Source organism: Aristolochia californica, unplaced genomic scaffold, assembly GCF_029961685.1.
Source record: "Aristolochia californica isolate CCGP_79_NKW_82.1479 unplaced genomic scaffold, dmAriCali1.0.hap1 SCAF_11, whole genome shotgun sequence".
Classification (NCBI taxonomy): Eukaryota; Viridiplantae; Streptophyta; class Magnoliopsida; order Piperales; family Aristolochiaceae; genus Aristolochia; species Aristolochia californica.
The window spans coordinates 8,512,332-8,537,174 of NW_027181782.1; the positions used below are offsets into that span (position 1 = coordinate 8,512,332).

The 24,843-nt window shown below is 35.2% G+C and overlaps 2 protein-coding genes across 2 annotated transcripts; both read right to left on the bottom strand.

The window, feature by feature from the left end:
• Positions 1-6,149: 6,149 nt before the first annotated feature.
• LOC137944397 (uncharacterized) lies at positions 6,150-7,378 on the bottom strand. Its single transcript, XM_068790072.1, has 3 exons — positions 7,138-7,378; positions 6,706-6,970; positions 6,150-6,526 (listed from the first exon to the last, which is right to left on the bottom strand). The coding sequence occupies exons 1-3, from the start codon at positions 7,280-7,282 to the stop codon at positions 6,307-6,309; spliced, it is 630 nt and encodes a 209-aa protein (XP_068646173.1). The 5' UTR covers positions 7,283-7,378; the 3' UTR covers positions 6,150-6,306.
• Positions 7,379-11,993: 4,615 nt separating this feature from the next.
• Positions 11,994-24,229, bottom strand: LOC137944074 (protein trichome birefringence-like 13). Its single transcript, XM_068789587.1, has 6 exons — positions 23,791-24,229; positions 23,243-23,420; positions 22,563-22,703; positions 17,951-18,071; positions 12,468-12,602; positions 11,994-12,378 (listed from the first exon to the last, which is right to left on the bottom strand). The coding sequence occupies exons 1-6, from the start codon at positions 24,173-24,175 to the stop codon at positions 12,127-12,129; spliced, it is 1,212 nt and encodes a 403-aa protein (XP_068645688.1). The 5' UTR covers positions 24,176-24,229; the 3' UTR covers positions 11,994-12,126.
• Between the last annotated feature and the right edge of the window lie 614 nt (positions 24,230-24,843).

Here is a 24,843-nt window from a genome sequence, read left to right on the forward strand (position 1 = left end):
GAACAACCAGAAGGATTCAAAGAAAAAGGGAGAGAACATATGGTTTGTAAGTTGAAAAAGAGGCTTTATGGGTTGAAACAAGCCCCAAGACAATGGTATAAAAAGTTTGACTCCTTTATAATGGGTCAAAGCTACAAGAGGACATCTACAGATCGTTGCGTTTACTATAAAAGGTTCCCAAATGGTTGTTTTATATTTCTTTTGTTGTATGTGTATGATATGCTAATTTTTGGGCAAGATATGAATTTGATTGACAGGTTGAAAAAGGTTCTCAACAAGTCCTTTGATATGAAGGACTTAGGTGCAGCCAAACAAATTTTGGGCATGATGATTTCTCGTGATAGAAGGAAGAAGAAAATTTGGTTGTCACAACAAAAGTACATTGAGAAGATTCTTGAGAGGCTCAACATGAAATATGCAAAACCGGTAAATACACCACTTGCAAATCATTTCAAATTAAACTCCCAACAGTGTACTTTAATTGAGAAGGAAAAGGAAGTCATGGAGAAGATTCCCTACTCCTTAGCAGTAGGAAGTTTAATGTATGCTATGGTATGTACTAGACTAGACATTGCTTTTGCAGTTGGTGTTGTGAGTAGATTTCTTGCAAATGCAGGGAAAGAACATTGGGTTGCTGTTAAGTGGATTCTCAAGTACCTCAAAGGGTCTAGCAAATTGTGGTTGTGTTTTGGTGGTTCAAAACTTATATTAGAAGGTTTTACAGATGCAGATTGGGCAGGTGACATAGCTGGGAGAAAGTCTATGTCAGGTTACTTATTCACTTTTGCAGGGGGAACCATCTCTTGGCAATCTAAACTTCAAAAATGCATTGTTCTTTCTACAACAGAGGCTGAATACATTGCAGCAAGTGAAGCTAGAAAGAAATATTGTGGTTGAAAAGGTTGATGGGTGAGATAGGCTTCAAACAAAAGAGGTATGCAATTCATTGTGATAGTCAAAATGCTTTGGACTTGAGTAAGAATGCTACTTTTCATAGTAGGACAAAACATATTGATTTGAGGTATCACTGGATTAGAGATGTGTTGGAAAATGATATGTTATCTCTTGTGAAGATCCACACTGATAAAAACCCATCTGATATGATGACAAAAATGGTGACTAAGGAAAAACATGAGTTATGCACAAGTCTAGCCGGTATGGAAGATTGTGATGAGCCCTCCTCATGGTCTGGAGGGGGAGATTGTTGTTTTTAGTAGGTAGGGTCCAGCCCATGAGTGGGCCCCACCACTCAATCTCTCATATGTGAAAGAGAGATAGAATAAAGTCTCACAAAAACCTATAAAGGGGGAACACGCAGAAGCCGAGAGAGAAACAGAATGCGAAGACGTTCGACCGAGAGAAGAAGAAGAGGAGAAAAGAAAGGAAGGAAAGAAAGAAGGTTCTCCAAATCTTCTCCAAAGTTGGTGTTTCTCTAGATCCTTATTTTTGGTGAAATCTCCATATCCGGTGATCTCTAACCTTTGTTTATTTGGTTATCTCTCAATTCTTATGAATGAGTTTGAATTAGAAAATTATTTTTCTCTCATGATTTTGTAAACCTCAAGTTTGGGCAAACTTGAGAGAAATTGATATTGTAAGCCCATTGTTAATAGTGGAAGATTATTCGGATTTGCCCTGTGGAAAAACCCTTCACACTAAAGGGTTTTTCCACGTAAATCTTGTGTTGTGGTTGTTTGAGCTTCTCATAACAAGTTTGTGGTTGTTTGATTGAGCTTGGTTTTTTGAGTTTCCCATAACAAGTTTGTGGTTGTTTGATTGAGTTTGGTTGTTTGAGCTTCCCATAACACTTCCAACCAAAAAACTTTGAAAATGTGTTTTGATTTTTTTTCCTGCCAAACTCCACTTGAGCTCCCCATGAATCTTGCGATTTCAGGGCTCTATGAAACCATTGTGCACTCTGGATGATTGGAACTTGGCATCCTAATTAAGAAAATGGCACATTTCTTGCCTTTGTTCAATAGACTGGCTAAGTCATTGGGTGGAATGAGAGAAAAATTACTGAGATATCATTGGAAGGGAAGCTTCATATGCAAGCCACAAAGACAGAAAGATGCAATACTCTATACATTAGGCAATTCTTAACTGTAAATCTTTAGTGTTCTACATCAGTTTTTCATAGAGAGAGAGAGAGAGAGAGAGAGAGAGAGAGTTTTGTGTTACTTATCACATACTAATGCTTCTGATTTTGGTTTCTTATGGTTACTATTTATAATGTAGCTAGGAGAGCTTCACTAGGTGAAATTGTGGTTCTATATTATAGAACGAGAGAGAGTTTTGTGTTACTTATCACATACTAATGCTTCTGATTTTGGTTAAGTGATCAATTTGGATTGCATTGGTACAAAGCTTTTTAGAATTTCAGTATTTTTTTGTGTTTAGACTATACGGTAACATGATGAGTTGATGGAACATCTCTTAGTGAAATAGCCTAGCAAGAGACACTAGTACAAAGTACAAGATTTTCTTTCCTTTGAAATTCTTCGTTAAAACTTGGAACCAAGGAGAAAGAATTCCTTGGTAGAAAATGGAATTCTTGAATCAGATTTCCCAGGAAAGCCACTTTAGATTTTCTTTGCATAAAACACTAGTCATCCATTGAGTAGGTACTATTAGGTGTTGTATTGAGTCTCAATGTTAGGCTCAATTGGGTATTATTTTTATTAAGGTTCCAGCTTGGTGCTAAGCTTGTATGTCGGAACGGGTGGTGCATGAGCATGATCTACTTTGGTTCGATAGCTTCAGAGGAGAAGCTCAATGCCCATGATTCCTCGATCCTTATAGGCTCCATCCGATTCACTGAAATACATCTGCCCCCTTGGGTTGTTTTGGTCTAAACTGCATGGATCAGTATCTTCTGGTGTTTCAAGTAAGGTAGAACTATTATATGGTTACTGAGTTGATTAGAACTATTACATGATTAATGAGTTGATTACTGAGTCATGTTTCAAGTAAATTTCAATATTCCAATCTATATAATGGGGCCTATTGCTGGAACAATGTTCTACTACATAATGTATATGTTTACTACGAATTTGGCACTATTTTAGATGCCATTAGAGTGAGAAGTGCCTAATGTTATTCTGAGTAGGAATGTAGTGACTTTGGGCTTGCATGGCTGCTATTGCTACAAAGGCTTCAATGCTTATTGCAAGGAGAGCATTTTGGGCTCCTTTATGGCATTGGGACAAAAATTATGCCTTGGGACAACAAGTGCACCAGGTGTTTGAGTGAAACACATCCATTATTCACTCACTGGAGTAGTATTCTTCACTTCAAAACATTTTAGTCTACTTGCAACAGTCTTAGAGAGGAGTAGAATTTCCTTTTCTAGTACAGGAGAACCAAATAAAAAACGTTTTACAAAAAAGAAACGAAAAGATTATGACTTGTCAAGAGAAAGAGAGACTTCTATATTATTAGATGAAATGAATGTATTGTATTCGGTTTCTTTTGTATTATTGGACTTGGCTTAGGAAGTCATAGTCATCATAACTGAAGAAAGAAAGGAATGTATTATTAGATATTTTACTTTCCAAGGTACCTTTTTCTAATGCATGATCGTATTTTGTTCTTTCATTTGCTAAAGGATGAATAGTAAAGATAAAAGAGTATAAAAAAAGATTGTTTTAGTTTATGGAGCCACAAATGTGGCATATACCGAATGTCGTGCAATAGTATGGTGTTGTAATTTTTTTTACGACAAACTGATCTTGGAAGGAAGTAATAGTGGTAGAAGAACGCTAATGGAGTGGCTTACCTATTCAAATGACACAAATTATTGAGAACAACTATACACGGGGGTTGATGTATTTGGAAGATTTGTTAACATTGAGAGAAACAGATCATCTTAAGGATGTAGTGTAAGTGACAGTGAAAGTAAAAATAAATGAACTAGTGTGCTTAGGAAAACACTTTCTTGTGTCAATGCCCAAACTAAAAAATGTAGTGTAAACAAGAGATTGAGTTACTTTTTGTAACATACCTAAATAAATCATATACCTACACAAATAATTAACCAATACAAACATGGTTACTATCCTAATTTAATATAGTATTAAGATATATTAATATAATAATTAATTAAATAAGATATTTTATTAATAAATTAAGATAGATCGTAGTTTAGTCTAAATTAATACAATAATTATGTGTGACAATTAACTTGTGCACTAATTAATTATAAAAATAGATAAAAAATAATATTAATGATTATAATAAATAAATAAATAAAATATTTTAATATTAACATAAGATATATTTTGAGTAGTATAAATTAATAATATATCTTCACAAAATTAAAAATTATTAGTTTAATTAGTGATAAAAATAAAATAACTAAACAAAAATTCTTGATCAATTGCTTACTTTAACAATATTTTAATTACCACTCTTAAATCATTAATTTAATATATTAATAAAAATAATAAATAAATATATCAATCAATAATTTTATTAATAACATAAGATATATATTTATTTAGTATAAATTAATAGTATATTTCTAAAAAATTAAAAATTACTAGTTTAAATAATGATAAAAATAGAATAATCAATTGTTTACTTTAACAATATTTTAATTACCACACGTAAATCAATAATTTAATATAGTAAATAAAAATTATAAATAAATAAAATATTTTATTAATAACATAAGATAGATTTTTAGTAGTTTAAATTAATAATAAAAATAGAATAATTAAACAAAAATACTTGATCGATTGCTTACTTTAACAATATTTTAATTACTACTCTTAAATCACTAATTTAATATAATAATAAAATAATATATATACTTAATAAATTTTTTAATAATATCATAAGATAGATTTGTAAGTAATATAAATTAATAATATATCTCTAAAAAATTAAAAATAATTAAACTAAAATACTCTATCAAATGCTGACTTTAACAATATTTTAATTACTACTCCTAAATCACTAATTTAATATAATAATAAAACTAATAAATAAATAAATAAATAAAATATTTTATTAATAACACAAGATAGTTTTTTGCATAGTAAAATTTATAATATATTTCTAAAAATTTTAAAGTTAATAGTTTAATTAATTATAAAAAAAGTAAATAATTAAACAAAAATATTTGATAATGAACTGAATTAATAATAAACGAGAGAGGGAGTTAAGAGTACTGAGAGGAGAACGAGATCCACTTTTGTGAGCCCAGACACGAGTTAAGTAGATGAGTCAGGCTTTTAGTGGAAATCCTGATTCATCCACTTTACTCATTGGTAAGTTCAAGTGCATAAATCCGTTCATCCACTTGAGCTGCTACCCGTTTGCACTAACGCATCTGCCTCAAATGACAATATCATCTGACCGAGAGGCTCAATAACATGCCCTTAGTTGTCACTTCCATCAAGTCCTCTTAGCAATCATATCCTTGTTTTCAAACAAGGGATTAAAATCTCCCCCATAAATGATATAAATAAATAAATATAGCAAGAACAAAGCGTATAACCTGTTTCACAGAGAGACATAATAATCACCAATGAATAGTATTGATAACTTTTAATCATTTATATTATTGTATCATTGGTATACTGGCTAATTTCTATTTTTTTAATGAAGTGATGGAAATTGGAATATAAGATGATTGACAATCACTCAAAAGTTGTATTCCACCAATTATTCTTATACCCACTTTACGTTATTTCTTGTTGTTATAAGAACCCATTATCAATTTGAATCATGAAAATGGTGGTTACGGGTCCGGTCAATGAAGAGCTTTTTCATCTGGTTACCTTTTAACTTTCTTTTCTATTATTATATTGCGTGAATAAAGAGAGTGATCTAATTTTCTTTGGCTTTCAAACCCAATTCTTAGAGATTTGACAGAAACGGTCAAGAGTGTTTGTCGTGCCCCCCCCCCCCCATCTTTTCTGACTAACCAAAATCTTAATGCTAAGGACGAATAAGGTCTTCAGCCTCATCAGTCACGGGCTATATTTTAACTGGTAATAGTACCACTACCGGTTCCTCCAAGTTTAGAATATTAATCCCTTACTCCTTCTACTCTCCGGGTGGGGTACCCCCTTACTGAGTCGTCTGCTCGAGGGTCGCTTTCCAGTTTCGTCTCTTCTAAGTTCCTACACCAAAGAAGCAAGTTCGAAGCTCCAAAACCACCAGATTTTCTCTGGCCTCCGGCCGCTGGCTTAAACTATTTACAGAATTTACAATTTCCTCTTCTCCTAGGTGGAATAAAAAAAGAAAAACAAAAGATTACCCAACTGCGAAATAGCTAGCGTTTCTACCAATCTTCTGCTAGGAGATGCACCTGAGGGAGTACATGGAAGCGGCGGAGTCCATGGCCGGAGCATCGTACGGCCTGTGGTGGTCGCTTTCTAAACCGTAGTCCATCAGCGGCCGGTACTCCAGCTCCTCGTCGTGGTCATACACGAACTCCGGCATCTCCACCTCCCCTCTCCTTATGTTGCCCCACAGAAACTCCAGCCTGTTTACGTAGCGCAGCTTCCCGTACAGCCTGCACACCCGGGCGCATGCTTTAATCTTCCAATTCAAATCAAACCTCGACCTCGGGGAGGTCTTCCAAACGTGAACATACACGAGATGAAAGGGCGCGCCCCAGGGTCCGGAATGTCCGGATACATAAATTAACTATTAAAATAAATAAAATCTGTTTTTAGGTTTTAAAAATTTTACCCTGCGCTGAAGAGGAGGCGACCAAAGGTAGCGAAGAAGAGGCGGGACTGGAGACCAGGGTGAACGAAATAAACGGCCTCGAGGTTGTCCTTGACGGCTACCGGCAGAGCCTCATAGATCGACCGGATGGTCGAGAATCCGGGAAAGTTCTCGCTCCTCTGCACGTGCGTGTGCACGTAGACGACGCAGAAGGGGCGTTCGCCCAGCGCCGGAAAAATCCTTTCTTCCAAATACTTTTTCAACGCCTCAGCATTCAAAGCTCGAGCTGTAAAACCAGAAATAGATCCGTCAGTAAAGATGAATCACCAAGCCTCATCGACACACCTGATCGGCCGAGTATTTTTCTTGTAATTCAAAGAATGCACTTCTCGTAACAGTGACATCGCAGGATCAAATAAAGAAAAATACAAGAGGATGATACTCTAGAATTACCTGGAAAGAATTTCCCAACAATCCTCAAAATCTTTCTTCCGCCTTTATCCCTGCCTTGGATCTTAAACGTTTGCAGCTTGTCCAACAGCATTTTCACATCCGTGTACGGGGAAGTCATCTCAACGAGATTACCAGTAGCCTCCATGCCTACTAGAGCTAGGCTTTTCAGACAAAAAAGGAAGAAGAACTGTAAAAGTAGCAGGCGACGAAGACGAAGAGGGTAGATTATATAGGGGTAAGAGGCGTATGGGCGGGAGAGACGTCGATTATCCGGATAAATGTTTTTATAATAGAGAAGAAAATCTAGAATTTCGGAAGCATATTCGGGAGGATCTTCCCTTTTGGACCCAGGAGAATGTGACTCGAGTCACAAACGTCTCTGACAGATGGCGTTTTTACCGCGCTACGGTCACCCGCTTTTTGGGCCTTTCCTTCCGCGAGCACCGATGGCTCGCCTTCGTTCCTCTGAGGACCAAACTGCCCTTGTTTCAAGGATATTTAACGATTCTGCCCTTGACTTTGCGAATACGTGTAGGGTGGAGATGATAGGATTAGGTGGATGGATGGTGATTTGGGGCGTCACTTTCACGGATCACAATGATAATCTTTATATTGATAAGACGGAAGCGTGTATCTTTTTATCGTGTTTCGCACTAAATAAATTTTTTTGTTAAATAAATCGTATATAAAATATTTGCTTACGTTATTAATTTTTTATAACGAATTATAAAAATAATAATTTAAATAAATACCTTTAAAATACAGGAGAAATACTGAAAGCTACAGGAAACTTTGACTTAGCTGTCTGGAAGGTCAAACAGTAGCACGCTGACGTTGGGCAACCGCCATTTCCGTCCTACCTGCATATTTAAAAAATAAAAAACCATTTTTTACGCAATCGGGATTCCCGTTCCATTGTTTTAGTTCAACTTTTGTAAACCCTATACAGATCCATAACTTCCATTAGAAGCGGTCGGCTGATTCCACTTTCTGCTTGAACTTGATTGGATAATCTGAATCGCTTGCTTTGAACTTCTAACTCCGATAGAGACTTTCGGTGGGGGAGAAACTGCGACCGTCTTTCCCATATCATTCTTTAGTAACGGTAAGTAAACTAGATTTTCTCCGCCTGCAGGCCGCAATTTGAGTTGCAGAAATGGTAAACCGGATTATCACTTCAGATTTGATAAATAAATTACCACATTTTCTTTACCTGGAAGCGAAAGCTTGGACTTTGAATCAACCGATGACTTGTGGATTTCCATCGAAGCTTCGTTTTTTATATGTTATCTCCTGAACCTTCCTTGTCCCTAACGAAATCAGTGTGTGGACTGTGGACTATGGAGGACGAATGGGGAAGCAATCCGGTTATCGGAAAACGAAAGTAAGCAAATAAAAAACGCAGCTTCAGTGGCACGCGATCCCATTTACAGTTTTCCGTCATGGAGCAGAGAGAGGACAGTTACAACCTTCTTCCGCTCTCTGGTGTGCCTACTTCAAAGAAAAACAAAACATACTTAAAAAAAAAAGAGAAAATCTACCAATGGCAGACAAAGAAGATGCGGCAAGAAAGGGAAAAATTAACTGCCCTCCTCCCACCTGCCACTACGAATCTTCCGATAAAAAGGCCTTGTGACCCTAACATTCCCCACTATTTTTTGAAAATTGAAAAACAAGATACGATTAGATTTGACAATCAATACACTATAGCTTTTGACGACAGGTATCTTTGGGACTTGAACTTGGGTCTAGTTGGAAATTTGCCACCCACACAAGTCCTAAGTGAAAAAACCTTGAAATAAAACTTATTTATGTAAAGGCTTTGAGAATAACAAACAACTAATCCTGCATGTGAGTTATATTGGATAACATGTTATGGCTATATACAAGTATTTTGTATTGTGAGTGCCTCTTAGAGAACAAACTTTAATTCTCTGTTAGATTGCTAGATTGCGACTACACAGTCACACACTCATATCGGTGATATATCCAAAGATATACTGTATCTTTATACCTTGCTACTATAGCTTCAATATCATTAAGATAATACACTAACCTCATATATAGTGCAATTGAATACCTACTTCATAGAGATGGGATATGAATAAAATTCTCTTTAATTTGGTGCTCCTACGAGTCACTCATTCAGCTTGTTATTCCCATTGAACCTTGTCTTGAGAGTTCCAGTCAGATAGGTTGGATCGCTATTGATGGTGACTCAAATTGTTGGAAGATGGGCCCAAACCAACACGTCCAAGGGAGTTAGAAAATGGGTTCAAGCGTCCAGACAAAGGAGAAGGTCCACACAAAGGTGGCATGATGGTAAATAAATAGTCATTTCATAAAGATGGTATTTATGTAATTAATTTAAGTTTTAGGGGTATTATTATATTATAATATTATAATATTATTCATCTATAAATTGAGCTCAGCGGAGAGGGTTAGGACATTAGTCCATAACCTCTTTCTTCTTCCTATTTTCTCTCCAACATGTCGTCTCCCCTTTTATCCATGGAGTTTTAAAAATCAACATAGAATCAGAACATTGATTTTCAGGATGACATATATGGTTTTTTAGGATTAAAAAAACCTATCATTTTTTTCTTTTCTCATATTATTGCTTAATTTTTTTTGTCATATTCTAGTTGTACACACATTTGACCATTTTTTGAGTTCTCTCTCTGCATCGCCATCTTGAGTAGGGGTGGCATTGAGTCGAGCCAAACCCGAACCTGCCTATGTTCGAGCCGAGTTTGAGCTTCAACATTCATTTAAAAAATTTCAAAAAATACATGTCTCGAGTTCGAGCTCCAACATACATTTAAAATTTTTCAAAAAGTACATGTCAAATAAATTGTATATAAAATTATGCATACATTTTACATAAAATTGGGCATAATGGTGGCATCAAATCCAATTGAGTCTGAACCTTCCTATGTTCAAGCCGAGCTTGATTTAAATATTTCTAACTTGAGCTTGAACCGACCCGAGCCTAAAATTGTAATGAAGCTCAAGCCTAATAATTTTAATCGAGTTCCAGCCCGAGCTCTAGCCGAGTTCGAGCTTAACCTACATTTAATGCTCTACATAAAATATATGTCAAATAAATTATATATAAAATTATGCATACATTTTAAAAAAAAGAATGATAGGGTAGGTTCGGGATTGAATCTCAGTAATGGATTAGAATGCACCAATATTTTTTTTTTACCCCAAATATTGTCTAGCTTATTTTGTAAATTTTGAATCTAGCCATAAATTTACTATGACCTCCTTAGTGACTTACTAGAAAATTACAAGAAATATTTTAAATTTTCGTAGGAAAGTTAAATGGACCTCTTATTGCCTATTCTAAGGAAATAAATAAAAATTAATAATCAATCTAATATATTACTATACTTATCAATAAATTTTTAATAAAATAAAATATCAAACACAAAATTACTATGAAAATTGTCTCATGCTAAAAGTATTATAATATCAACTATCAAGTACTTATTCAAAAAATTTCTATACAGTTTTCTTGCCCATCTTGACAGGAAAATCTTATTTAGAAAATTATATTATTTTTTAATAAAAAATTCTAGATTTTTTTTTTATCCCGTGGATCTTACTTGTCCCCGACGAAATCAGTGGACTGTGGACTATGGAGGACGAATGGGGAAGCAATCCGGTTATCGAAAAACGAAAGTAAGCAAATAAAAAACGCAGCTTCAGTGGCACGCGATCCCATTTACAATTTTCCGTCGTGGAGCAGCGAGAGGAGGACAAGTACCACCACCTTCCGCGAGGAGGACAAGTACCACCACCTTCCGCTCTCTGGTGTGCCTACTTAAAAAAAAAACAAAATATACTAAAAAAAATAAAAAATCTTCCAATGGCAGACAAAGAAGATGCGGCAAGAAAGGGAAAAATTAACTGCCCTCCTCCCACCTGCCACTACGAATCTTCCGATAAAAAGGCCTTGTGACCATTGTCTAACTATACATGAAGAAGAAGAAAAAAAAATTGACCTGCGCGAGAGGGAAAGACCAGCCTTCTTCTCCGGGCTCAAGAGGGGGTATTTTTAGGGAAAATTTAGATATCTTCGATAAACTTATTACAATTCGTCATCGATTTTTGCCATTTTTGTTTCTGAACTGCCAATTTGTGGATGAAAATACCAACCGTAGGATTGCTCCGATAAAAAAAAACCATCCTGCTTTGCCCCACGTGCGAACAGATGTGCTCACACGTGCACACGTGTGAGCCGCACTTGAACTCGAAAACTTTGAGTAGTTGTATTTAAATCAAGAAGTCCCCGTTACTTTTAGTAATGTGGGACTAAACAAATGGAGCCCAAGCTAAAAAAAACATGCTTTTAGTCCCATGCGCGTCCATTTTATTTTCAAAAACCTTTAACATTCGCCACTATTTTTTGAAAATTGAAAAGTTGATTTAACATACTAATTTGTTTTTAGATAAAAAAGGTCTTAAATTTAAATTTAAATATTTTATTTTACTAAAAAATTATTGAATAAATATAATAACATATAAGACTGATACCACTTTTTATTTATTTCCCTAAAAAACATAATATATCCATTTAATTTTTCCAATTTTTTTAAAAAATTTCCATATAATTTTCTAATATGGCTAATAAGATTTTATTTAGAGGCTTTTTGAAAATGTATATCCTAAGAAAAATATTTCTAACTTTTCTTAAAATATAAATTTCAAACGGAAAAGATATTTCAAAAAGGAAATAATGGGGCATGGCTAATATTCCCTGATTTTTTTTTTTTTAATTGAAACCAGATTTCCATCATGTCTGGAAAGGGCACTAAAGGCGCAGGCTATTGTCATTCAATTTCACGTTGTGCTAAAGGATACTCATGATTGAAGGGAAAATAAAGACAAAGGCGAGACCGTCAAACACTTAGGCAGTTGATGGGCAAATAATAATAAGACGAAGAAGAAGAAAGAAGAAAAACAAATTAGTGGAAAAATCTACAAGCCTTTTAGGTAAGCAACAAGCAAATCGTTCCAAGTATCTGTAATTCCTGGCAGGCACCAATGCATGCAGTCCTCGTGTTTCTTGCCACCGGCAGTCGATGGATGAGCGTCTGCCCTAAACTCACTCATGCGTGTAATGTCCAAAATGCCAAACGTGGAGCTTTTCAAAGCCTTGTACACATGCTGGTTCAACTGCCGTGCCTCCAAATTTGTCCCGTTTCTCTTTAGAGAATACAAGTTTTCAACCTGCAAACCAAAACGACATTTATTAAGAAGCCAAAATGTAACCGTTCAGATATCCTATAAAAGTAGAGAATAACAGAATAAGGTTGTACCTGCTCTGATGAAAATGGCTGAAGGCGCTCACATGAACCTCCTTCATTCCAATCACCTCCTTCAAAATGTCTTGGGGATTGTGTACGAAAAAATTTGGGTGCATCAGCTCCCATTTTTTTCTCAATGAATAATGTCTGCAAAAACAAATGCTCTTCAGTCACATCTCGTTTTCTTACACAAGATAGTTCTAAAACTGGAAAGCAAGATTGACGGCACACAACATTTCAAACGGGATCTGAAGTAACTTCTCATTTGTGTATTTGAAGGATCAAATGGCAGATTCCAGCAAACATTTGCTGCCCTTCAAACGTTTGAAAGCTTAGACAGTAAGGAGTCTTATTCCATCCATATTACTTCAATTAAGTTGAATGGATCAAACTATGTGAATTGGTCCAGTTCTATTTTTATTTCTGAAAGCGAAAAGGAAAGCAAAAGACATCAGAGATGAGGGGTGTGTTGCAAGAAATCAGCACTTTCCATCCTTCCACTACGAATGCTGATGACATTCGAAAGGAGAAACCAGATTCAAGTGGCTAGATTCCTTGATGATCTGAAATCTTAATATGATGCTATACGGGCACAGCTGCTAGCAAATGAACACGGTAACTACACTTGAACAAGCTTTTAACATTGTCATTCACGCAACAGGTGTAGTGGCAAGTAAAGGGTGGGAAAGATACCTAACTTTCTGATGCAACTTCTCTCAACCTAAACTCATCCTATACTAAACCTGAGGACTGAGGTCATGGGAGCAATAGTAGTAAAGGTCGTAGCAGAGATTCCTCTAGTCAAGGCTGTGGTTGTAATGATAGAGGGGATAAGAAGTGCATCCATTGTGGGAGAACAAACCATTTATTTGTGAACTTTTTTAATGAAATAACATATCAATTTGGTGCCCGTATTAATATTTTTTTTACTAGTAATGGACTTGAATTTCTCAATAAAAAATTTGCATCATTTTGCACTTTACATGGTATTACTCATCAAACTTCCTATGTATACTCTCCACAACACAATGGGGTCATTGAACACAAAAACAAACACCTTATTTAAGTGACCTTATTTCACATGAATGTCTCTAAATCTTTTTGGACAGATACAATGTTAACATTATGTTACTTGACCATTTGTATGCCTTCATTTGTTTTTTTCAAGGATAAGTTCCTATGCAGGTTTTAAAACCCCAATTTAAATTATTTGATGTTGTTCCTCGTTTCTTTGGGTCTACATACTTTGACAATTTATTTAGCAGCTCTGTAGATAAACTGTCCACTCTGAGCTGTTAAATGTGTCTTTTTAGGTTATTCCCATCAACAAAAAGAATACAAATGTTATGATTTAATTAAAAGAAAGACGAATGTGTCCTTCGATGTTACATTTTTTTATAGCACTCACTTTGTGCCTTCTACAGAGTCTTAGTCCTCATCTGGTCCCTCTATGGATAACCTATTTTCCATTGTTGTTATGGATGCACTAGCTAAAAATTCTTCTCTACCACTTTAGGTATACATTCGACATTCTCGTCGTCTATTACCTGGACTAGTGCCTATTGACGCTCCAACTCATAAGCTCACCGACTCGAAACCAACCATCTTCCTCTTTGCCTATAGGTCTAGTTTCTTTTGATTTGGATCTTCCTATTAGCATTCGGAAAGGTAAAAGGTCATGAACCACTCATCCCATTTCTCAATATGATTGCTTTGATTGTTTTACCCCATCCTACAAATCTTTTGCTATGTCGTTGCTTATGTCTTCTATACCTCGGTCAATGTAGGATGATATTGCTTCACCTGAGTGGAAATTAGCTATGAATGAGGAGATGGATGCGTTAGTGTCAAACATGGGGAGTCTTTGTGACCCACCTTCCGAGGCGACTATTGTGGGTTGTCATTGGGACTACACAATTAAGTATAAAGCTTATGCGACCTCTAATCGGTATAATGCCAGATTAGTAGGTGTTGATGTGTTTGAAACATTTTGCTTATGGCTCAACTAAGTTTAATTCGTATTTTGGTGTCAATGGCAGTTGAGAAAGGGTAGCCACTATTTCAACTAGATGTCAAAAAATGCATTCTTGTACGATGACTTAAAGGAGGAAGTATATATAGAGCAACCTCTTGGGTATGTTACTTAGGGAGAGAGAAAAAGTGTGACAATTAAAGAAAGCTATTTAAGGACTTAAATAAAGTTGTAGAGCATAGTTTGAAAAATTCACCACCGTGGTGATGAAATTTGTTTGGTTTCATAGAAATCATTGTGTTCACATTATGCCAGTGCTAATAAGACCGGTATTTTTATCTTAGTAGTTTATGTTGCCGATATTATCTTATCTGGGAGTGACTTGGAAGGAATTAAGGAGGTAAAAATGTATTTGGCCACACATTTTCAAACTAAATGATTGACTGTTGAAATATTTCCTTGGCATTAAAGTAGCTCGAAATAAGAAATGTGTTGTTCTCACTCAGAGGAAGTATATAGTAGATATGTTGCAAAAATACAGTCTCTTGGGTACTAGGCCAATAGACACTCCCATGAAAGAAAATGTTAATCTTCATACTTCTTATAGTCTTGTGCTCAAGGACTAGACCCATAATAGACTCCTAGTGAGGAAATTAATTTATGCTATAATCACTAGGCTTGATATATTGTTCGTAGTAGGAGCACTGAGTTAATTTATTGAAAACCCAAGATTTATATATTTAGAAGCTGCTTAGAGAATTTTAAAATATTTGAAAGGTGCTCCTGGAAAAAGGCTTACAGTCCACTCAAAATGAGAAGATTGATATATTGGGATATTGTGATGCAAATTATGTTGGGTGCAACATGTATAGGAGGTCCACCACCGGTTGCTGCTATTTTGTTGGAGGTAACTTGATGAGTTGGAAGAGTAAGAAACAAACTGTAGTGGGTAGATTTAGTGCCGAGGTAGAGTTCATGGCAATGGCTCACACAATTAGTGAACTTGTGTGTGTGAAGTCAATTCTTGTTGAGTGTGGATTTCCCATTCGGAAACCTATGGTTATAAAATATGACAATCAGGCTGCTATATTCATAACAACTGATCCAGTATTCCATGAAAGGACTAAACATATAGAGGTTGATTGCCATTTCACTAGAGATGCAGCCATGCAAGGGAAAGTAGTCATTCCTTACATGAAGTCCTCAGAGCAACTTGAAGAAGTGTATAAAAAAAACCTTAGAAGAAGTGAACACCTAGTATTTTGTGACAAGCTGGGACTTATTGACATTTACTCTCTAGCTTGAGGGGTAGACTTAGAATACTAGTACAAGGGTATTTTGGTCATTTCATCATCTCATATGGGTGCCATATGTTTACGGAAAGCTAGACTACCTATCATGTATTTATGTTTCAAGTCCCATTGAATTCTGATATATATTGAGTTATAGTGTTTTTATACTTAGGGGTATTATTATACTTTTAATATAAATTTGCTTAAGTGATATGATAAAGGGGATCGGGCTCGAGCTTTGAGATTGATTTTCATGCAGCCCTCTTTTGGTTGCTTCCCCTTTTTTTCTTCTCTTTCTATTTTCCTCTCCTCTCTTCTTCTTTCTTCTCAATCTTACATTTTTTTAAAAGAATAACACAACACATCAATTTTTTCATTCCAAGTGTATAGCAAACTTTTTCTAGGACATTTCAAATACTTCTGAATCGTCTGAGCAGTTTCCAAGTGTATTATTCTTGGGTTTTCCATAAATTAACTCACTACTCCCACTGCAAATGATATATCAGGCCCAGTGATCGGAGCATAAATCAAATTTCTCACATGGCATCTATACTCTTGTCTTGTCTTCCCACATGAGAGACATGAAGGCTAGCATTAATTTCCATTAGTGTATCTACTGGTTTTGCACCTAAGAGACCTAGACTCCTACAACATATCTACAATATACTTTCTCCAACAGAGAACAATCCCTTTTTTACTTTGAGCCACTTTAATGTCAAGAAAATATTTTAATTGTCTCAAATCCTTTATTTGAAAGTGTATGGTCAAATACATTTGTACATGCTCAATTTCTTCAAGGTCACTCCTAGATAAGACAATATCATCAACATATACCACCAAAATAACAATACTGTCTTCCTTTTTAGCAAAAACATAAAATGACCACAACGACTTCTATAAAACCAAGCTTCATCACCACAGTGCTGATTTTTCAACCATGTTCTAGGACTTTTTAAGTCCATAAATAACTTTCTTCAACCGGCACACTTTCTCTGTCTCCCCTCGAGTAATATACCCCGGAGGTTGCTCCATATACATTTCACCCTTTAAGTCACCATATAGGAATGCATTTTTTACATCTAATTGAAATAGTAGTCACCCTTTGTTAACTCCCACTGACACAAAATATGAACTGAAGTTAGTTGAGCAACTGGTGAAAATGTATCAAAATCATCAATGCCAAATGTATAGCCCTTGGTCACTAATCCGGCCTTATATTCATCATAGTTCTATCAACTTTGTACTTAATTGTGTACACCCAACGACATCCCACAGTAATTGCCCCTAAAGGTGGGTCACAAAGACTCGACGTCCCTCTAGACACGAAGGCATCCACCTCCTCATCCATAGCACTTTGCTACTCTAATGATGCCATAATATCTGCATTGAACGAGATATAGTGGACATAGATAATGAGATAGCAAAGGATATGTAGGACAAGGACAAAAAAATTAAGAGAAATATATTGTGATATAGGATGAGAAGTACATGACCTTTTACCTTTTCAAAGACTAATGGGTAAATACAAATCAGAAGGAATTGAACCTATAGGGAAAGAGGCAGACATTTGGTCCTAAGTAGCAGGTTTTCAATTTAGCAACAATTCAGTTGTAATTGGGAATTTTAGTCCTAAGAAAATTCTATTATAGTGATGTAACTTATTTTGGTAAGTCCATGGTTGTTTTCGAGTCTACAAGCTCTGGGCTAGCTACTGCTTGTTAGAAGACAACATTTGTGAATTCAAGATCTTGGATATGAACTTGAAAACCAGGAGTTTCTTAAAGTAGAAAGCTGGTGGCTGACTTAATCATATTCCAACCCTGTCAATTATGCTTTGTAGTTTTGTGGCATTAGACTTAAACTGAATAACACAGCAGTAAAATTAGTAACTTTGGGGTTTTCATACACTAGCAGATATCCAGTCATTTGCAATGGTAAAACCAAGCTTGTACACATTAAAAGAAATTGATCACATACCCTTTTTCTCTTTGTTTTGTGCAAAAAAATTAAGCACATTGTTTATCAAGGAAACACAAATGATTTGAGTACATGCTTTATTATCAAAAACAAATTAATAATTTGAATTCCAGCACATATTTTCTAAAATGGAAATGAATACTAAGAAATAAAAAAAATATGGTTTATATCATTTCAGTAGCTGAAATAAGTACACTCTTCATTTAATAATAATCGTTTAAAAGAATAAAGAGGAATAGGAGGTATGTGAATACCATATATTTGAGAGTCATGTCTAGACCAAACTCAGGTGATATAGGAGGTAACACAGGGGAACCACCCTCGAAAAAGATCATTGGTGAATGAATTGGGTCAAACTTTGATGGGGCCCGCCACCTATAAACACAATGAAGTTATAGATTTTTGAAACAAATGAAATGTCACACACAAATGAAACAAGTAGAGTTACCAAAGTGCGCCTCTTCCTTCATCACAATATCATTTTAATTTCTTCCAATGCATAAAATTTTTTACTCCAACAACAATGACTTTCTTTAGTTTTTTTTTTTTTAGGTCCCTGTAAGCTTCTATGATAGGGTTTGACATTGGAACCCACAACTTTCATTACGAATGTTACTTTAGCCTTTTTTTTTCTTTTTTTGGGGGAGCCCCTGTGAGCTTTGAAATTCAAACCCACAATCCTATTCTATCAATGAAAGACAAAATCACCAGAGCAAAGATTCAACCACATCACAGATACTACATTTTCACTATGTTTTTTTGTGTCAATATCAGGTACAAGAAAAGCTCAGGGAATAAATGGATCTGAGTTTTATTTGGATTTGCTCAAGTTCAGGATTCGAAAAATTAGATAAAATCTGAAACTTTGGATCTTTTAGATCCTTCTTGGATACTTCCAATCCGAAAATAGGAAACTTCAGATCCAGAATCAGAATTAAGAGGTTCGGATTAGGTAAATATAAGGATTTGAAACCGCTCTTTGGATTTCCCTAAAATGCCCCCATTCCACAAAATCTCTCTAATCCTAACCCTCTTTTCTCCTTTTTCTCTTCTCTCTACCTAACCCTAACGCCACTCCAGGCTCCACCTATCTGCCTCGCCGTCTCACTGTCTTGCCGTTTCACCGTCTTGCCATCTCACTACCTCACGCCTCACCGTCTCGCTATCTTGCCGTCTCGTCGTCTCTACACATCGTTGTCTCACCACCTCATGCCTCACGCCCCTCACCTTGTTATCTTGCCTTCTCATGTCTCGCTGCCTCGCTATCTCCCACCAATCATTCTCCTATGCAGACAACAATCATCGAGCTCTCTCGATTGTTTTGCAATTTGCAACTCTCAATCGTTCCTATTTGTTTTCCCCATGTAATTTTTCAACCTTGAATATCTAAACTGTTTTTTTTCTTGCATATTTTGTGATTTTATTGTTGTCCAAATGCTCTATTTTGCAGGAAAATTTATTTCATCCATTTTGTTTTCTTCCTTTTTGTTCTAACTCAAGGATGTAGGATCTGCCTTTGCACGAATACATTGCCCAAAGACCCATCTTCTCGTAAAATGGTATGTGCTTATTATTCAGAATTTGTCTCTAAATTTTGTAATTTGTTGAATTTCTAGAAAAGGAAAAACTTCTCTAACTTGATGTAAACATGAGCCTCTATTTATAATAGAAGAAATAAGTAGAATCTAATTACAATTAAACTACCCTTGTCCCAATTACACCCAAAATCTAACACTTAAAGATAAGTCCTAACATAACTAAAACACCTTTAAACTGAAACTCTTCAATGAGACCTCCTTCTATAATAATTTTGGCTATGTACGACTTCTTATTGTGAGAATCATGCGAGACTCTTCCATACCAACTTTTCAACACTCCCCTCCAAAGTGGAGTTTATAACTTTAGCTTGCAATGACAAGAATTTTTTATCTTCAATTTTCTTTAGCTGAAAAAAATTCTTCACAGATGTAATTCTTCATACATGCAAAGTTCTTCATCTTTTGTACTCCCCCTTTCTTGAATATTTTGGTCACACAAAAATTACCAAAATATGTAGAATAAAATACCGATTTTTTGTACTTCTTCATCTACTTCTCCCCCCTCAAATTGGAATGTATCAGTATAAACTCAGCCTGAAACAAAAACATAATTGTATTTATTATCTCTTCCATCAAGGTGTCTCGTGGATAAGAAATCTATCGGACACAGACTCTCAAAAAATAAGATGGGTGATAATATAGTGATAATAATCACAAAAAAGGATAATGCCAGTTACTCAAAGGACAGCGATAAAAACCCACTTAAGGGTACTCATAAAAAAGTTTCAATTGACTTAAAATACCCATACGTATATAAAAGGGGTACACGAGAGTCAAAAAAGGATGGTAGGAGAAAAGTAACCGATAAAAAGGGATAAGTGATGAATGTAACGAAGGAAAAATAACCAACTTGATAATAAGAAGGAGACTATAGCGATAAAAAAAAATTGACCAAGTATGACCACAAGATAATTTCATGAGGGTGAGCAAAATTTTCCGGAATTGACGATGCAAAAGATATACAACCGAGTAACAAAAAACACAAAACTTGAAAACAACATTGCCTCTTGATTCTCTTCGTTATGTAACTTGACCATTGCCAACTCCAATGCAAATATCTCCTTAAATATAAATCAGATTGACATAAAATTTTCTCCTTATGAAATTATACTTCAATACATTTCATCCAAAGTATAACTTCTCTTCATAAAATATACTTCTTTTGAGATAAAAAATCTGATAGATTTCATACTGTAGTCTGGCTGAACTGAGTACTCTTTCTTTGGCCAGCATGACCACTGACTCTTCCAAGATTGATATCTCCCTCTAGAAAACTTAGATTGAGAATTTTTGAATAGGTAAGAACATAAACTTATAGATCTTTCTTTTGATATATAATTCTCCATATAAAGTCTCATTCTTGATGGCATAAAAAGGCTAAAAAATTGAAGCTTTCTACTACTGCTCGAACCTCTCTTGCAATCTGACATTTGCTGCTTCAAATATCGATTTCTCTTTGTAAAAAACTCCGATTGCCAAAATTCTTTTTGTATTGGAGAGTAAACTCGGAGATCTTTCCGTCAATATATATTTTGCAATATGAAAAACTCAGTATGGAAATGCAAACACCAATAAAACAACATGTGCTTAGGACTAGAAAGAAAAAAAAAAAAAGTAGAATACAAATCCAAACTACTAGAGATAATAGATCAGAAAAGGATAACATTATCTCTATGGGTTGACCAAGTCAACTCACAAAACCTATTCTGATACCATGTTGAATTTCTAGAAAAAAGAAAAACTTTACTAAGTTGATGTAATTTGAGTACATGAACTTCTATTTATAATAGAGGAAATAAGTAAAATCCAATTAAGATAAATAGAGAGGAGAAGGGGGTCAGAGGTGTTTGGTGTCCCTTCCCATCAAGAATTGGGGCCTCTCCACTAGCCAATATGCTTTTCTCTCATGCCTTTCTTGGCTCATGGTTCACTATATTTATCCCAATTACACCTTAAGTCTAACACTTAAAGATAAGTCCTAACATAATAAAACAACTGAACATAAATAGAAGACTAATATAACTAAAACACCTTAAACTGAAACTCATCTATGATAATTCCAGTTCTGTAAAACTTTTTATTGTGAGAGTCAGGTGAGACTTCCATTCCTGCTCTTCAACATAATTTTCAACATTATTTCTTATCAATATTTAGTTATAGAAGTTCTGTCGTTGGTAATTTATTTGGCAAATATCTTCTCTTCTCCTTTTGAGAGTTTTTTTTTCTCGAGGAGCCATATGCTTTTCATTACAGGATTTTGGATCCAAAAACCATACGAATGGATCAGATTCTGCTAACCGAGTTCGGATAGTTTCTCAGCTATTCGGATTTCGAATATCTGAAAAACGGATCGGATCTGGAATTCCAATATCTGATCTGTTTACACCCCTAAGAAAAACCAAACAACATGGCATGCCTGGTAGAAGACTGGGTCAGGCTGTATCAGACACTTAAACGCCCTATATGCATCAGCCATGACATTGAAAAAGTGTGCATGTTTAGGATCTTTCACATACTTCATCAATAAGGTAGAAGATTTGGATATTTCTCCACTTCTGCAAATGTGTTACCAATTACTTACATTGTGTAAGGAAACTGAACTTAAAAACGTAGCAAATGTTTTAGCTTTTTGCCTTAAATGGTGGCAATTGATTAACATGGAAATAAAAAAAACAAACAAACAAGAAGTTAGTTACGATGCCAGTCAGCAAAATGGCTAACTGTTGAATTGGTTACATCCTCGTAAGACACTTTTGCATTGTGAAATCTCTATCACCCTTCGGCCCTCTCCATTATTGAGCATCAAAAGCCCAACAAGCATCTTCCTTTATTTTCATCTCAAAATTATTAACCCCAACAACACCATGCCAATGATACAGGTAAATCACATAAATTGAAAAATTAATACTTGGTGAAAATGCCAAAGAATTTCTAAACTAAATTGTTATCTGATAAAGAAAAATCAGAAGCATAAACAGCAGCAGATTTAAGAAAAAAGCAGTAAGGTTAGCAAAGGTTGAAATTGAAGCTGATAAACATAAAAGTTGAAATATGCAGACAATTGTTTGTTTTGGTGTAAAATAAAACAAACGAAGGAAGATAGTAAAACAAGATATGAGCCAGTTATTAAAAGAGTACCAAGGCTCCAGGTATAATGATATGTTCATAAAAAATTAAGATTCCAATTCAATTCATGCTTTGAAGTCCTTCATAAAATAATATGTCTAATAGTAATCAAAGGAGAAAAAAAGGAGTAAACTATGAGTACCAGTGTCCAGTATTTACGATGAGAATGTGGTGAAAGCTAGGTGCCTCGGCCCAGGTATGTTCAGGTACATCAACATCAACTCTGTAACCCCGTTTGTACCCAAGTGATTCCAACACACCACCATCTACGCTGGGTGACCAACTAAAAAACATAACAAGAGGCTATTATAGCTTATCACGGCATATACAGATAATGCGAATTGCTTAATATGATAGAAACAAGAGGGATGACTCTATGTCTACAGTACAGTCATTGTTATAATCTGCTGGTGCTAAAAAGGTGCATTGCAAAGAGGATGCTCATTCAACAACCTCCTAAACATCTAATGACATCACAGCGTAATCTGAAACGGTCATTGCACATACTTTAAATTAAAGCACATTTGTGAAATTTGGCTAAGAGATAACAAAAGACCATGTTAAATCCATTGGATGAAGTCATCAGGTCTATAAGTAGAACCTCGGATGAGATCAACATAATATGATTACATTTGTTCACTCAAGATTTTTCCAGGCTAAAAATATTCAATTGTAAAATAAAAATATATTGATTTCAATTCCTGGCATAAACAAACCTTTTTGTCATTTATTGAAAGTCTAATGTAAGCCATATAGTCAAAACCGTTATATCACTCAATCAATTAAAGACTTCCTGAAAGCCATGACTCAGTCAATTCTTACCTACCATAACGTGCCAAAAGATTTGTCCGGTGGTATGCAACAGTGAGGTTGTATTTCAGAAAAGTAAAACCTCGATCTGCTCCAGCAGGTCTCCACTTTTTAAATTCATTTGACACTTGTTTTAAGGTGCAAACAAGTGAAATGAACATATTTCTGTTAAGAGAGTCACCAACAAATCCTGCACAACTGAAGAACTTGCAAGTTGATACAAATGTTTCTTTCTCAACTTTGGTCTTAAATAGATCTAATATAATAACACCTAGTTTTTTAACATATTCTAACTTAAAAAAATAAAGACCTTAAATGAATAAAACTAGCAAAAGGACACGGAACTTTTTTTTTTTCTACTTGTTCATCGTTTCAGGTTAAGTTCTGAGGTTCAAAGAGGGTTCCTCTTAGTAATATATGGATCTTAATCATCAGTAATTTACAACAGAAATTAGGTCACATCACAGAAGAAACCAAACTTAAAAAGTCATGACCACATATACAACGAGCACAGGGAAATTAGCTTAAATTGGTTTTAAGGAAAAGTATGAAGAAATTACCAATATTAGTATCTCGAAATCGTTCAAGAAACCAGAGCGGGTCGAGCGGCGGAAGATCACAGTCCCTCGGCTGCCACCGCCATTTGACCAAATCATGGGCGTTAGGTTTACCACTCAACATGCAATTCCATCCTTTGAAAATCTCCTTGCAAGTTCCATCATACCGCGTTCTCGTCTTTCCATCTTTGATCCAGACACCGTCCGAGTAATTGCAAAAGCGATTCGACCTTTTCATAATCTCTCGTTCTACGGACAAATCGAGTGTATTATCAAAAGCATCGGAGCTCCGAAGATATGAGAAGAGGAAGAAAAGAGAACAGAAGCATAAAAGCGAGAGGAGAAGGAAGGGGACGGAGCGGGAGAAAGACTGGTCCTTTTCGGCCATAAGACTTGCAGCAACCAGGAAGAGACCACCTATTCCTTTCAAGCGATCTAAATAATCTAGTTGAAATGGAACCATGTTGGTGCCTTTGAGAACATCTATTCTCTTATAACCGGGGTATCAGTTATAATACCGATTTGGTTACCTTACTTATTGTCCTTTCAAGGATGAGTTTTGTATTTCAAAATCTATGTAATCTTGTTGGTGTAACATTGAAAGCCATTTAGATGAATTCAAAACCTTTAAAATGATGAATTAGTGTATGATTTTGAAAAAAGCTTTTAATGTCCTATGGTTTAACTCAAACTTCTAACCTAGTTGGAGAAACTGAACTTGGTTATCCTCTTATAAAGCTATAATTCTTGAGATTTATCCGTGATACATTAGACTCTAGTCTTCATATCTTATTGTTGCATCTTGTAAGTCCTTCAAGGTGACCTAATCTTTTTTTTTTTTAAGTTTGTAGTTTTTCATCTTATTTTGATCAAGCAACTCTTTTTCAATAAAGATAAGTTTGTGAGTCATTGAGATATGCGATATTAGTCCAAAGAGAGCTAATGTTTTGTTTATTATTGTCAAAACCTAAAGAATCCAAAACAAAAAAAGTGAGCATGAAAACTTACCATCAATTTTGAAAGATTTTCTATCTCTCAGTCTTTTTTTCTCTCTAA

Excerpts from the sequence above, each read along its gene's own strand:
- LOC137944397 (XM_068790072.1), bottom strand. The coding sequence starts at position 7,282 with ATGGAGGCTACTGGTAATCTCGTTGAGATGACTTCCCCGTACACGGAT. Across the intron at positions 6,971-7,137 it reads TGTTGGGAAATTCTTTCCAG|CTCGAGCTTTGAATGCTGAG; the intron begins GTAATTCTAGAG and ends CTGGTTTTACAG. Across the intron at positions 6,527-6,705 it reads CGCCTCCTCTTCAGCGCAGG|GCTGTACGGGAAGCTGCGCT; the intron begins GTAAAATTTTTA and ends CCGGGTGTGCAG.
- LOC137944074 (XM_068789587.1), bottom strand. The coding sequence starts at position 24,175 with ATGGCCGAAAAGGACCAGTCTTTCTCCCGCTCCGTCCCCTTCCTTCTC. Across the intron at positions 23,421-23,790 it reads ATTTCGAGATACTAATATTG|GATTTGTTGGTGACTCTCTT; the intron begins GTAATTTCTTCA and ends TCAGTTGTGCAG. Across the intron at positions 12,603-17,950 it reads ACATGACTCTCAAATATATG|ACATTATTCATTGAGAAAAA; the intron begins GTATTCACATAC and ends TTGTTTTTGCAG.